Genomic DNA, 15,141 nt, shown 5'->3' with positions numbered 1-15,141 from the left:
CGACAGACTACTGTTCTTCTAAATTTTCTCCATTCATTGGAAGTTTCATTTCACACCTCTCTGCACCCATGATGACTTCACACCTCTTGATTGGCCTCTCTTTCTGTCCCCTGCTCCTGGCTCTCACTCCTCCTCCCTCCCAACCTTAGTTCTCCCGCTACTTTACATTTGCCTACTGCCGGTCTCTCTCACACCTGAAGAAGGCTCCATTGCTGAAACGTTGTGTTCTCTTTCTTTTTTTTTTCAGCATGGAATAAACCTATTACTTGTTCCTTTAAGGGACCTCTATGCCTGAATAGTCTTTAGACCTGGGTGTTTATTGATGACTAAATTGCTCAATTAAGTCTTAAGAAGTCAATTATTTAAATTTAATGATTTAATATAATGTTCTAATGAGCCATATACTGTACTGTAGTTCAGCTATAGACTGTAAGTGATCCATAAATATACATACACTCATACTGTATATATTGTATACTGTATGTGGTTTGTGCTTTGAATGCTAGAATATCTCATATTAAAAGTCAATAAATAAGATGTTCATGCTTAACACTGTGAGGGAAACAATCTGTCGTGCTAAATTCTTTTCATTTTCTATCACAGATTCTTAACAGTGAGGGGAAGGCAAATCTGTGCAAATCCAAAAGACAAATGGGTTATGATAGCCATACAGAAGATTAAGTAAGGTCACTTTTCGTGTTTCAACATTTTCATGTAGAAGAATCTTTTGGACATTTTGTCCTTTTATTTTGAAATACTGATGTTTTCCCTGCACACTCTTAAAGGAACAATAAGATTGCTGGCTGACGTCATTGACACACTTTTGCACTCCTAACAAGACTGGAGGAGCCCTGGAAGACGAAAACTGCCTGACAGGATGTATTTGACTTTGTTTTTAAGAATTCCTTTTGTTTTAAAAATGTTTTTGTTACTATTTTACAGATTTAGACAGATTAAATACTATTGCGAAAGATTTAATATATAATTGGAGATTAAACCTGTTGTTATGCAATGTAAGAATCATGTATATTTACTGTATATATAATTTTCAGTTACAAATAAATTCCATAGCATTGCATTGTTGTCTGGAGGACCTGTTTTCTTTATAAAAAACTTTCATGGCACATAAAGTATACAAAACCACCATATTTTCACACAAGCTTCTGGTCTTTGTACTGCATGGAACTGAACCTAAAACTCAGAGGCAGGTAATGTTTTTTGCTGTCTACTCATCTTGTCTGAGAGCGATAACAACAAGGCTTTAGAAATTGATTCTGGAATGGTTGAGATGGATTAGATTATACGTTTTATTATATTTTTTTCAAACTGTCTGTACAGTGACATACCACAACTCCATAGTTTGACATTCAAATTTGAAAGATCATTTGTTTGTTCTATAAACATATACGGTGTAACACAAATATTAGTGGGGTTCATGCTTTATTGCACTTTATTTCACCTTATGCAAAACATCAATGATCTTAAACTTGTGTAAAAGAGTACAGTATGTGGCCATGAGATGATACCTAATTACTTGCACAGAACCTTCTGAGAGATAAGGAGAGTCCCAGGAAGCATGAAGTTTATGTTGGGCCGCTCACAAATGTTTGTCTGTTGTCTGGTACCTGGCCAGCCCATGGCAGAGTTAATGATGTCTTTTTAGAGTGTGGTCCAGTTTGAGCCACTAATGACTTGTGAGGGAGCTGTTACTTGTGCCCCATGAATTAGCATTCTGAAAGGGGAGCCACTTGTTGATGTTTTATTGTTTATGCCAGTGGTTAACTACTCAAAGAGAGCAGGCAATAGTTCCACGAAAGGTGATCATGGCATTCCAAGAAAAAGAATCAGGGCATCACAACTCCGACACAGTAATAGTTTTTGCTGCTGCACATAGAAATATTAGGACTGAGCTATAAGCATATACTAATTGTTAAATGCAGTGAAATGTTTATGTATCATTCAAAGCATTCTGTTAAATTACATCAAAATGGCTGTTTTAAAAAATTACTTTCAAGGCAGAACTGTATAATTAAAAGATGTTACACGTGGCAATTGCTTCAAGGTGTTGAAACTGTGAGCTCCATGCAGTGTGTGCAGCAAAACCTCAAAACCTCATCAGAGGCCTGAAATGAGCGCTCAGTGAGACTGGGCTGCCCGGCGTCGGTGTTTCAGCCGCAGGACCTTCTGAACATTCTGAATCTTTTCCGTAATGGTGCTGTCGTTCACACACGGGCCGAACCTGCTCTTGAGAAGGTAGCGGATCAGCTGGATGCTGCGCTCATCCATCATTGGCTTGGGCTCCCTTTTCGTGTTGCCACGACGACCCGTGATGCTGTGGGTCATGAGGTACTGCTCATCGAAAACCTTCAGCAGCAGGGCCTTACAGGCAGCGGACAGTGATGTTTCGTGGCCGAGCACGTTTTCCAGGCTTTTCTTAGTGTGCCCGTTATACAGGTCTTCTGACTTTCCCTTCACTCCCTCGCTGGCCTCCCCCTGTAGGCTCTTGAGCTTCTTCTGTACTCGTCTCAGCTGGTTTTTGAGATCCTTGATTTCCATCTCTAGCTTGGGAATCGTCGCCACTTTCTGGTCCAGCGTCTCTAGCCTCTCTGCAATGCTGAAAGCAAAAAGAGGAAAGATAAAGAATAAAGCTTAATGGGATCTCTTCAGCCATAATTATAGCTGAGCGCATTTTTGTACGTGCTGTTACCGAGGTCTATGAAATTTATGTCACTGAGTTTCACAATGTTACCACAATGACTGTGTGCGCAAAGGTTCTCAATATAAGCCACATAGTAATTGAGGCTTATCAGAGGTCCTTTCACTATTCAAATCTCTGATTAGAAAACTGGAAGTCTTCAACATGCATTGAAAAAAAAACATCTGTTATTTATGAAGAAAAGCCTTTTATGCTAACAGAAAAACATACATTTAATCTAAAACTACTTTCAATGCCACCTCTAAACACTGGGAAGTCTAAAATCAGGTCAGCAGCCCGAAATTGAGTTTCCATAACAACAATCTAGCAAATTACCTGCTCTTGTTTTCCTAATCAGCAATAAAACAGGAAACATACCTAAATGGCATTGCTGTATCAGAAACAATCTCTGCATCCATTGCCGAGAGTAATATTATGTGATGATCTGCAGGAAGCAGACAAAGGCTGAAGCTGAAGGACAATGTCTTGCAACCACGGACGACTTTACGGTTCTTAAGAAACTGTTGATTATCTCCTATTTTGGAACATTAATATTCCGTTTTGATGGATATTAAAAGTAGCTTCTGTATGTCTTCAGGAAAATACAGGGTTCTGTTGCTTGTTCTAATGCTGAGGTTGTGTTCTCTGAATGAGAAACTAGAGCCCAGCTTCGTCTTGAAAGCAAAGCAACTTGCATTTATGATCATGAATAAACCATGCACAATCATGAATTATTCATGGTGGTGCCAGCAAATGTAGCTTTCATGCATAAATTCGAGGATTTCATGCATAATTCGTCATTAAATGTCACGACTACTCATGAAAAAACATGAAGATCATTAAAATTCTGTTACACTTTCAGTCTGAGCCATGAACATTCCATGAATATTTTGCCCGTGACTGCTCTTGGGGAACATTCATTAATCAAGAATTGCCTTCAGCAAATCTTTTAGTGAACAGGCAGTAATTTATGATGAAAAAGAACTTTAAAACAGTAAGATATAGAAATTGAAACGATAATAATAATTAACTGTACATTTTAAGAGAACTGAAAAAAGTAGAGGCAGCCATCCGGACCCCCATATAAATATGGAATGCAAAAACAAAAAGAAAGTAGGTCAACAATGCAAACATATGATGTGATATGCTGAATATGGATAGATGCATAGTGAACAAAACTATAGCATACTGCATATGTACAGCACCATATAAACTGCACTTTGAACCATCAGCATCATGATTACAGTCTTTACACAGTAAAGGGAAAAATATTTACAGTAATTACTCATTTATTTTCAAAGTGGCTACATTTAATAAAGCCTGGTATGGGAACATAATGTGTTATTTTATTGGCTTTGCTAAATTTAACTTTAGTTAGCAAGTGGATCGCATGTAACATTGTTATGTGATATGACAGAGTGTGCGTTTTTCAAAAGCCGTTGTAGCTTCATAATATTGCATTATGCTTAAAATCCAATTTAATCACCTCATCCCTCTGCTTTGTCTCTCTGGTTTTTGGAGGACCATGGTTTGTCTTTGCCAAATTGCCAGATTCTAGGAAGGAAGAGTGAAAGGTAGAGAATAAAAATCTTACAAATGAGATAAATTAATTTTAGATTTCTATTATCTTGCTCCTGGCTTGCTCCTGACAGCCACTCTGAGCTCTGGGTAAAAGGCCTCTAAATAGAAAGTCAGAATTTATCATGAAAGTGACAAGCAGGGCCTACAACTAGATGCCATGCATTCGCCAGGGTTTAAAACGGAGATCTAGCCAAGAAAGATGCGATGTAATATCAATAGAAAGGGACTGTCACACTAGTAAAGTCACTGAATAGCTTAGTCAGAAGAGCAGCAACTTTTAATTTAAGGATCTACTCACTGTTTGGGCAGATGTGTCTGACTTTATTTTTGACACAACAATCTAGAGGGGCTGAATGGTCTGTTTTCTTTGAACTTATGTTCTAAAACATCCCTTTTATAGAGATACTACATGCATAAAATAATACTGCGGTATTAATAGAGACACAGATAAAGACTACCTGGTTTGAGTAACTAGACCTCTTTAGAAAAATAAAACATAGGGAGACCTCAGCATTTTAAACAGGTACACCACTGCCTCAGATGTGGTCAAATGTAGGAACACAGTAGCAGTACTCCAGCCTTAACTACTGTATAATTTGGGTCCAGTACTTTATTTTTAAACTAAGCAGTAGGTAGTGAAAGAAAAGGAAGTACAGTATGCAGGACAGCAGGTGCATTCCCCTGTGAATTGTATTATGCAATGTAATTAGAGAAATGTCAGTTCAGTCAAACCTAGAAATAGCACATGTAAACAATATAAAGGGGAAAAAATCAGTACAAAGCTGACATGCCATGACGACACGTTTTCCAAATGTACACAGGGTAATATGATCCAGTGGCAGAAGTATTGTGTAGTCCCTGCTGTATGTAATATGATCTCATGGAAAGACAGGGTGTCTTTCTTGTAGCACAATATATTTCATAAGTAATTTCAGACTGGTGTTGGCAAAATGTACAGTTTGATATATAGGTATGTGCAACTGCGTGGTTTCGAAACAATTTATAGCAATGTTTTGATTTCTGTAATTGTATTTTGAATATACAATATACAGTGGTGTGAAAAAGTGTTTGCCCCCTTCCTGATTTCTTATTTTTTTGTGTGTTTGTCACACTGAAATGTTTCAGATCATCAAACAAATTGAAATATTAGACAAAGATAACACAAAATGCAGTTTTTAAATGAAGGTTTTTATTATTAAGGGAAAAAAAAATCCAAACCTACATGGCCCTGTATGAAAAAGTGATTGCCCCCTAAACCTAATAACTGGTTGGGTCACCCTTAGCAGCAACAACTGCAATCAAGCGTTTGCGATAACTGGCAATGAGTCTTTTACAGCGCTGTGGAGGAATTTTGGCCCACTCATCTTTGCAGAATTGTTGTAATTCAGCCACATTGGAGGGTTTTCGAGCCTTGACCGCTTTTTTAAGGTCATGCCAACACATCTCAATCGGAATTAAGGTCAGGACTTTGAGTAGGCCACTCCAACTTCAAAGTCTTAATTTTGTTTTTCTTAAGGCATTCAGAGGTGGACTTGCTGGTGTGTTTTGGATCATTGTCCTGCTGCAGAACCCAAGTGCGCTTCAGCTTGAGCTGTGTGAAAAAGTGATTGCCCCCCCCTGTTAAAACATAAATCAATTGTGGTTTATCACATCTTTGGAAAGCTGAGTTCAATTTCTCTAGCCACACCCAGGCCTGATAACTGCCACACCTGTTCTCAATCAAGAAATCACTTAAATAGGACTTGCCTGACAAAGTGAAGTAGACCAAAAGATCCTCAAAAGCTAGACATCATGCTGCGAAATCAGGAAGGGGGCAAACACTTTTTCACACCACTGTAACACGGACAATGTAGAAAATTAAATTACATAAAAAATTAAATTGTGACATTTATACTTGCTTTGACTGACCAAGTCTCTAATAATGCTAGATATTTGAACTCAGCTTTATTATTCTGGTAACACTTTATATTAAGGTTTTTACATGCACTATAGTATGTTGCATGTACTGGGTCATTTACACATGTTTAAAAATGGTTAGCCAAATATAAATAATGTGTATTGTGAATAAATCATATCAGATATTAAAATACAATAATGCTACTTTTAATTTGTAGCATTTGTATTCAGATATTGTAATTTGCACCTCTAGTTCAGCCTCCGGAACAGGATCTAAGCAAAGTATTGTGCTAAGATAAGCGCATACAGGAAAATTACTTTAATTTACAACCAGAAATAATGATTGTATTGCCGTTCTTAGGTGCTCTATAACATTTTGTGAGATAGAACTGTGGTACAGTTTTGTCCAGGACAGGATCTGAATGGGATCTGTTGCCTGAATGTACAGTAAAGGGTGTTGGGGAGCAGGACTGCTCTGGACTGTCTCTGGTGTGTTTGAACTCTCATGTTTGAAAGGATTAAATTCTGTCACTGATTAGCCAAGGCAGAGTGGGGAATTCCTACGGTGATAAGAATTTCTCAAGTCTGTTAATGTTGTACAGTACTTCCTCAAACTAACTGGTGAGTTGTGAGCTCAGCTCCCCTGCTGTGATTCTGCTGTTACGCCTTGAGTGAGGTCCTGTATCCCAGCTGCTCCAGTCCAGGCAGCTGTAGACGTGGTGACCTCATCACTGGGGGTAATCGGGAGAGCAGTGTGGATTCAATAGCTCTCTCTTTGGTTTAGACAGGATAAGCTCTGGCCTGATGAGCCAATGTGACTTGGATATGGAAATTACCTCCTTTCTAAAATGAGTTATGGATCTGTAATCAGTTTTACTGATATATGAGAGACTAGACATGATTACAGCAGAACAAACTAATGTCAAACTAAGCTTACTCGGTCAGTAACATGCTAAGAAATGTCTTTAAGTGCATTTTCAAGGAACAGCCAGACACTTACAGTATTTGAACCAAAACGATCGAACCTTATCAAAACAGAGATATTGATCAATATGAAATAAGGTAAAAATTTCTGTAAAAAAACAAAAACAAAATAGCGAATTTGATTAAGAATGTGCACAAAGAATGTGCTTTTTCCTTTTGGCCCAACTTTGTATTCCTTTATTTTATGGGTAACACACCTGTTTTCCTCCCATGCTCATAAAGCTTATTTTACAGTACACAGTGCCTACGCTGCTACCACAGCGTTATTGAGACGCTGAACAATGCACAAAACCTCCTGCCCACAGGTCTTCTCTTTTTATCCCACGGAGGGATGGGTGCTCATGTGCCGTATGTGAACTTTAAACGTTCCACCTGCCCGAGAATCCCCCCAGAGAGGAAGAAAAGTACAATTGTTTTTGGCATAACGCCCTGCAAATTTTCCCTTCACCTCATAGAAGTGTATAAATGTGAGTCTGCAATGCACTCCTTCAGCTGAAGCTCTGCTTGTTTAACTTCTTCTGTAATTGTTTGTAACTGTATCATCATGCTTAATGTTAAGATGAGTTACAGAACACTGAGCCTGGCTGCACTCTTACTGATTGCAGTATTTGTTTCTTACAACACCACTGATGCAGCGAGTAAGTACGACTCCATCTAACGCATTTCTAACCTTTACTTTCAGAAATGAGAACAAAAAAACGACAAATAATGATTGTCATCATTCTTTTAGGAGGATATCGCTGCTGTAACAGCTATTCCAGTATCCAGAAAGTAAAACCTGAACTTATTAAGGCATACAAGAAACAGGATTCTAATGGAGTCTGCAATGTTGAAGCTGTCTTGTAAGAAAAAATGCTTTTTTTTCCTTTGTTGTCTAAGAGGTGTCTAAGAAGTTCTTTATAACTTCTTCATTTGATGTTTTTAATAGTATTATATTATTCTAATAGTATTACTAATAAACTGTGTCAAACCATCTACACTATTTACAAAGTTCCCTGTGTTTTTTATTTTAGGGGTTCACAGAGTTTAAACTGTTGTCAAAATGTATTTTTGTGGAAATTGTATTATTTCAGTATACTTGGAGTTCTTTTAGTATGTAAGGCAGATTGTAGTTAACAGTGATAGTATTTACATACTGTATAAAGCATACAGTAGATTTCAAATTCCTCCTCTCAGTGTGTCTTACATACACAGCAGCAGGTGTGAAAGTGTGTATTGCCTTTGGCAGGCTTATCACAAGGAAGGGATGGGAGATCTGTGCCGATCCAAGAGCGAGGAAGGTGAAAGAAATCATTCGTCGATTGAAGTAAGATTTGCATTTTGCATTTGCAGATTGCGTTCAAACCACAGGGTTTTAATTATATAAGATCTTCCTGTTAAAGGCTGGCTGTAATGGCTAAAAAAATGCATTGCACAAAAGTGTGAAAGGCACACCAAGGCCATGTGAATCAGTGCAGGTGGTTGGTTCTGACAAACTTACATTTCGGAGCAAACAGTTCATGGTATTTAAGTATTCAGTCTGAACAGATTAACTGCCAATTTCACATGTAAAAACTGTTGGGAATTTCAGATTTTTAGAAATAAATGTTAGAACATTAGTAATTGAACACTGAAGCCTCATGAATAATGGTCGTGGATTTTGGAATAGGGATATTATGAAAACCCAGAAATAGAATAGGCCATTCAGCTCCTCTAAGATCACTCAGTCACAGTGTTTATTACACGGCATTTTTTTACTATAAGTGTTTTTATTACATGTGTTGTTTCTTACAGGACTAAGGAAAATAGGAGCCATGGACAAAAACAATGAAACATCTGCTGATGTTTAACACAGAACAGATATAAATGGTTGATTTTTATTACTACTGGAAGTGATGCAGTCCCATAAGTAAGTTTTGTAAGAGTAATAGTGGGCCTTATGCATGTTTTTCATGCTTTTTTAAAAATTGTACTTAAATAAGGTGTACTATTAGTGACCTTTGTAAGGAACACAGTATTAAAGCTAAGTATTTCATTTAGGAAGAGAACAAAAACAGTATTTTTCAGAAATGTGTTGTTTAGAACACAAGATGTTCATTTTGCTTATTGAGGAACTAAAAGTGGAATCTGTAAAATATGTGTTCATGTGATGATTTGATTTGTACTACAAGACTTATTGTAGTACAATAATTACATATTGTGCAATTGTATTGTGCAACACAATAAATACATATTGTGATTAAATGCAAGCTCTGCATTCTTTGAATTTCAACATATTTCTTCTCTAACTTCCTGACAACATTTGGAAATCTGGGTTTTCAGAAGTTAAAATAGTTTACAAGATTTGTTTATATCATCAGACACCATAAAGTAGGTCAAATAATCAGTTTCCTTTTTATTCAGTCTAAAGTGTTATGTGATATGCAGATTTTGCAAAGCTAGTACATATTCTTATATTGTTTGAAACTAAGTTGCTAATAAATCGTCCATCTCACCTTAAAAGGGGGATAGAGGCAGATGTTTTTTTTTATCTCCAGTGTTATTTTCATTTACTCTCTAGAAAAACTATGTGAATAAAACTCATCTGTAGGTTTTGTCTTAAAGATTGTGGCAGAACAGGATGGCCTAGTTTTTGAAAGGTTTGTAGAACACTCTTTTTATGATAGCTACAACCACCTTTAGTCAAGTAATGATGTATAAATTAGTAATATTCCAAATGAGCAATAATGCTAAATTTATTATTAACAAAGGGGATTCACCTTTAACAAAACCACAGTTTAGAACTACGTGATCATTCATAGCTTTATGTACAGTGCCTACAACAGTTCGTTCTGATAATATAGTGATACAAAGTTATTTGCTTTTTTTTTCAAATATGGACTTCCTACTAAGCATATTTTGATCCTAATCTTGTCAAATCAGTAGTTCTTAAATTTACGTCTAGTTGTCATATTCATATTCATTGCAAAATCTTTCTTTGCAAAGTCCTGCATTTCCTTTCTCCACTTTCAGCACACATAAATCTGCTGTAATGCAATGCTATAATGCTGTTTCTTTCTACAACATTTCATGGTGTACCGTGCACAATACACCATGACAGCTGTCTTCACACTATTACTCTAGGCCTGTCAGATACAAAACTGGAATTACATTTTGAATCATATAATTAAATGATAATCACTCAAAGCAAATGTTAATTGTGTCTAGTCTTTGGCCAGATGACAGGTTTCCTCTTACTGTTTTTGCTGAGAAATGCACCACATTCTTGAATTAGTTCCTATGCAATTAATGAAACTGCTTACTTTTTTGCCACTTCTCAACACACAGATTAAATAAAATAATTATGGGCACACAAAAGTCTATGTTCACAAGAGCTATGCAAAAGCATTCAGAAAATCAAAGGGTGTCCCTTTTTGTGAAGTTACAATCTGATGCACATTTCCTGAACTGAATATTTTATTCAAAACCTCAGTGCTCCATCTGAAGACTTCTGCGAAGGTTACTGTAAATGATAGCAATAATAAAAGAGAAAAAAATACGTTGATTGCATACTGTACATATACAGAGCTAAAAACTTGGTGGAAACACTTTTGGCAGCAATTAGAGCCACACACTTTTGTTCAAGAGTACCAGCTTTGCACACTAACTTGGATTTTACCCATTCTTCATGGCAGATTTGCCGAAGCACTGTAATGTTGCTTGGGGATTGCTTAAGGACAGTGGATTTCAAGTCTTTCCACAAACTGTCAATAATTTTCCACTCAGGACTTTGGCCCATTCAAGGACATTAACTTTCATATTCTTTAGCCATACCAGTCTAGCTTTGACAATGTGCTTTGGGTCATTCTTCTGCTGAAAGGTGAAGTTCCTTCCCAGTTGTTGTTCTTCAGCAGAAAGAAATCTGAAACAGGTTTTTCTTTAATATTTGCCTGTACATCTATTTTCCTTTCAGTCGTTTCAAGCTATTCAGTCTCTACAGATGAGTAGAAGCCCCATAATATAATACCGCCATCACCATGCTTGACAACAGGGATGATGCTAACAGGATGATGTGCTGTGTTGTATGCACTAGAAGTAACATTTTGCATTTAGACCAATATTGCAATTCTGTCATGTCAGACACTAAACAAGTTTTGTCATGTCACCAGTATCACTTAAATGCTTTAATTCAAAATCCACGCAGTATTTGAACTGTTTTTTCCAGTAATGACATACTTCTTGTCACTGTGCTATACAGTCATGGATCTTTTCTCAGCTATTGTAGTAGGCTGCAGCTTCAAAGTCACTGTTGCCCCCACAGTGGAATTCCTAACCACGTTAGTCCCTGGAGGGACAGTCTGAGATTGGCGGTGTCTGAGTAACATTATACACCTTGCATTTCTTAATAACCCATTTCATTGTCTTCAAAGGGATATGCAATGTCAGACTTTTTCTACCCTCCTCTTGGTCTGTACCTTTCTATGACTTTATCCCTGAGTTTTTTTAAACATTACCTTTATCTTTGTGGTTAAATCTTTGCAAAAACTCTTCGTATTCACTACCTAGCTAATAGACATTGCAGAGACAGATGTATTTATTCTGAATTGCTATTGTTGCACACAGAGACTAACTGTGTGCCTTGTTGAGGTAATATTGTGCACCTAAACTAATTTATACTTGCCACAGCAAAAGGTTTGTGTACTTACGCAATCATGACTTCATTTTTCTGTCATGTTCATTATTCATATTCTTTCTTTCGGTTATTTCAGTTCTTTCACTTATATTTTGCTTTGAATGTGTGGAGTAGGTTGTGCTCAACAAACATTAAAGGCTACTTGAATGTCCTGACTGCAAACTTTATAGTGAAAACTGTGCCAGTGGCAGAATACTTTTTAAATGGTAATGAGTTCTTATTGTGCCTTTGAGATTTTTCAGAACGTCTTGGATTTTTGAACTGAGGATGTTTTCAGACATCATGTAAAGACCAACAGCAGCCACTAACACCATCCCCCCAGCCCATAAGGCTTCTATAAAAGTGACATGAGCTTGAGGTGCACATAGCCAACCAAGCCATTTCTCCAACCGACAGGATGTCTCAGAGAAGCCTGTTCACTGTTGCCCTGCTGTCATGCCTCTTTCTAATCATCACTCTTGAGAAAGCATTTGCATGTGAGTTTTTGCTCTGTCTTTGTTGAACTTGATCATATGTTGTGGTACAATAAAATTAGGAGAAGCATTTTTGAAACAAATATTTAAAACAGATATTTGCGAAACAAATATCCCAGTGATTTGCTCAGTATTAGAAGTAACAGATTTGTAAAAGTCTGCTGTGTCTTAATTATTATATACAGTGACTATTTATTTATGGTACAATTATTTATGGTCTGACAGCATTGCGGTTTGATTGCAGACCTCACATGAGTTTTCTCCAGGTGCTCTGGTTTCCTTGTGAAGACCAGCCTAAGCCAAGTGGGGTCTCTAAATTGTCACTGCGTGTGTCCCAGTAGTGAGTGGTTGATTAATAACTTTTGTTTACATTTACATTGCTCTTTAAACCACATCTACTGCTATCATGCTTGCAGTGGCAAGTAAAAAACAACAACAAAGTGGCTTAAGGGGCTGAGAGTACTAAATATGTTTGTGGGAGCTATAGGAGAGATTTCTGTGGGATAAGGGTTAATTGCTTTAGGATTGTGGGTTTGTTTGCACCTAGTGGACTGGGGCTGATGGGCAGGTATCATAAGAAGCACCTTACTAAGGTGTGGGAGGCAGTGAGGAGAACTGACACTGCATGGGTGGCTCACCTGTATGATACAGTTTAAAATGGAAAATATGATCATGTACAAACACACATTTGTTTTTTCTGTGAACGTAGGTCACGCTGGAGTCTCATTACTACTATTAACGTCTATTATCTATTAATTAATTCATGTCTGTTAATTGTCTATTACTATTAAAGTATGGGATTAGTGTAAGACTAGTGATTGTTATAATTATGTAAAGTATACTGTACTTACGGTATGGATGTTATTACTCCTACAGCTACTGAGGTACCTTTCAATACACCTTTTCTCAGTTACTTTATCTTCCCTTTGATGTCAAAGGTGATTTTAGTTTTTGTTATTGTTGTTTTTTGGCTGCTTTGTTTATTTGAGTGTTTCTCTGGAAGTTCTAAGCTTAAGGCTTTTGACATGTACCAAACTGTAGATATCTCTTTCACATTGGCTAAAAAGATGAGGCACATACTGATGCGTTCTTTTGTTGTTCATGTCTTGCAGATAGACCACTCAACCTTGACTGCTGTATTAATTACACCACCAAACCAGTGCCTTTCAAGTTGATTAAAGGATATTATGAGCAGAGTTCCCTGGAAGTCTGTAGATTAGATGCGATCATGTATGTAAAATATTCTGTAAATATATACTACTCATGAAAGTCCTGCCTATTTGAGGGATTCTATATTATCCTGAATCTTTAAAATGCATGACAGTTCTATTGAGCTATAATACCCTTTTCAGCTAAGCATTTCATATTAATTGAGTACAATCAGAATAACTAATGCACACCCAGAGATCACAGAGGTGCTGTTCAGTAAATAGAATGACAATAGCAGAATCAACTAAGCACACTTCTCAAGGGTTAAATAAAGAAACAATTTTTTGGAGTTTGGAGTGTAGATATTTTTATATACCACGTCAATTGAAAGCTAGTGAAACAGTCATGTACTATTAAAATAAACCTCCTCTTACTGTACGAAACTCAGTAATACCAAAGCCACATTGATGATCAGTATCACGTGGTTTGCTTTTTCCTACAGTATGTCTTCCATTAGCTACTATGTCAGTCAGCTTTGACAAGCAGTAAATACAGTATGTTTCAAAGAAAAAAGGGCTGGCTAAGCCTTCTGTCTGCAGGTGGGCTTTTCCCATAACATCTCTGTGCAAAACCCATCGAAACAGATGAGATGTACTTAAACATGGAAATTATATTTATTGTGTTTAACCACTCTTCTTAAGAAAAAGCACCAAACTGAATTTCTATTACTTTTTTTTAAATAAATGTAGTTTCTACACCTACCGTGGAAAAAAAATCTGTGCAAGTGCGAAAGACACCTGGGTTAAGAATGCACTGCAGTATCTAAGGTACAGTAAAATTTACCTACTTATAATATCTTTCATGCAAGACTGATAGTGGTTTAAAATGGATGCCGATACACCATGATGGTTTTTAGCCAGATAAATAGTGCAGTACATAATTAAAGTGCAGACTTGTAAATTGCTTTTTATCAATTTTTTACTGTTTTTATACCATAAAGCAACTTCATATTTTCAGCGATTCACATAACTGTTTCTGTTACATGTGTTAACCACGTCCTTGTGTGTCAATAGCTCCAGACTGAAGAATATGGCTAAGCCCACATCTACTGGAGAGGAAGATGGGAAAAATACAGAGTAACATGCTGCAAATTCTGGAGTGACAAAGCTTTAAAGACCTTTATTCTTCACGAATTTCCTCGGAACCCTACTGCTCAAGGCCACACAAAGCATCTAATATTTCATTTCAGCTTCAATGCAATTATTGATTTTTATTATTTCTGCATATAAGCTATTAAGTAGAATAAACCAGCATTATTTTTCAATGTAAACATGTATTTACTTGTGTTACATTATTAATAAAATGCAATGCCTTTAATGAGAATAAAGAAAAATGGACAGATTTCAGATGCAGTTGTCTATTTAAATACCATTTTTTTTACAGAGGGAAAAAAAGTACAGCATATTTGTCTTACAAGATGACATAAACTACTTCCCTGATTGAGCAATAAAGGTGTGTGATGCAATACTGTAACAGCTTCTAATTTTTTGGTTGTACTGGGAATTCCCCACACTAAAACGTAGTGTACTGAGATATTCTGGAGTGTAGGAAAGCAACATTTAAACTTTAATTTAAAATTAAGGACACTGAACAGCATTGTAACAAAAAAAGACATTTGTTAAAAAGATGTTGTACAGTTTGTATCATATATA

The 15,141-nt window shown here is 36.7% G+C and overlaps 1 protein-coding gene and 1 long non-coding RNA gene across 2 annotated transcripts; both read left to right on the top strand.

The window, feature by feature from the left end:
- The first annotated feature begins 7,625 nt into the window (after positions 1 to 7,625).
- LOC107079136 (uncharacterized) lies at positions 7,626 to 9,379 on the top strand. The gene is made up of 4 exons (XR_011191422.1): positions 7,626 to 7,794; positions 7,887 to 7,998; positions 8,385 to 8,462; positions 8,930 to 9,379. It is a non-coding gene; the product is annotated as an uncharacterized lncRNA (long non-coding RNA).
- Positions 9,380 to 12,151: 2,772 nt separating this feature from the next.
- On the top strand, positions 12,152 to 14,592 carry ccl20l (C-C motif chemokine 20-like). Its single transcript, XM_015361083.2, has 4 exons — positions 12,152 to 12,283; positions 13,393 to 13,510; positions 14,179 to 14,256; positions 14,503 to 14,592. The coding sequence occupies exons 1-4, from the start codon at positions 12,205 to 12,207 to the stop codon at positions 14,567 to 14,569; spliced, it is 342 nt and encodes a 113-aa protein (XP_015216569.1). The 5' UTR covers positions 12,152 to 12,204; the 3' UTR covers positions 14,570 to 14,592.
- The last annotated feature ends 549 nt before the right edge of the window (positions 14,593 to 15,141 follow it).

This window comes from Lepisosteus oculatus, chromosome 13, assembly GCF_040954835.1.
Source record: "Lepisosteus oculatus isolate fLepOcu1 chromosome 13, fLepOcu1.hap2, whole genome shotgun sequence".
Classification (NCBI taxonomy): domain Eukaryota; kingdom Metazoa; phylum Chordata; class Actinopteri; order Semionotiformes; family Lepisosteidae; genus Lepisosteus; species Lepisosteus oculatus.
Note: the sequence above shows the minus strand (reverse complement) of the source record. Positions and strands in the feature narration are given on the sequence as shown.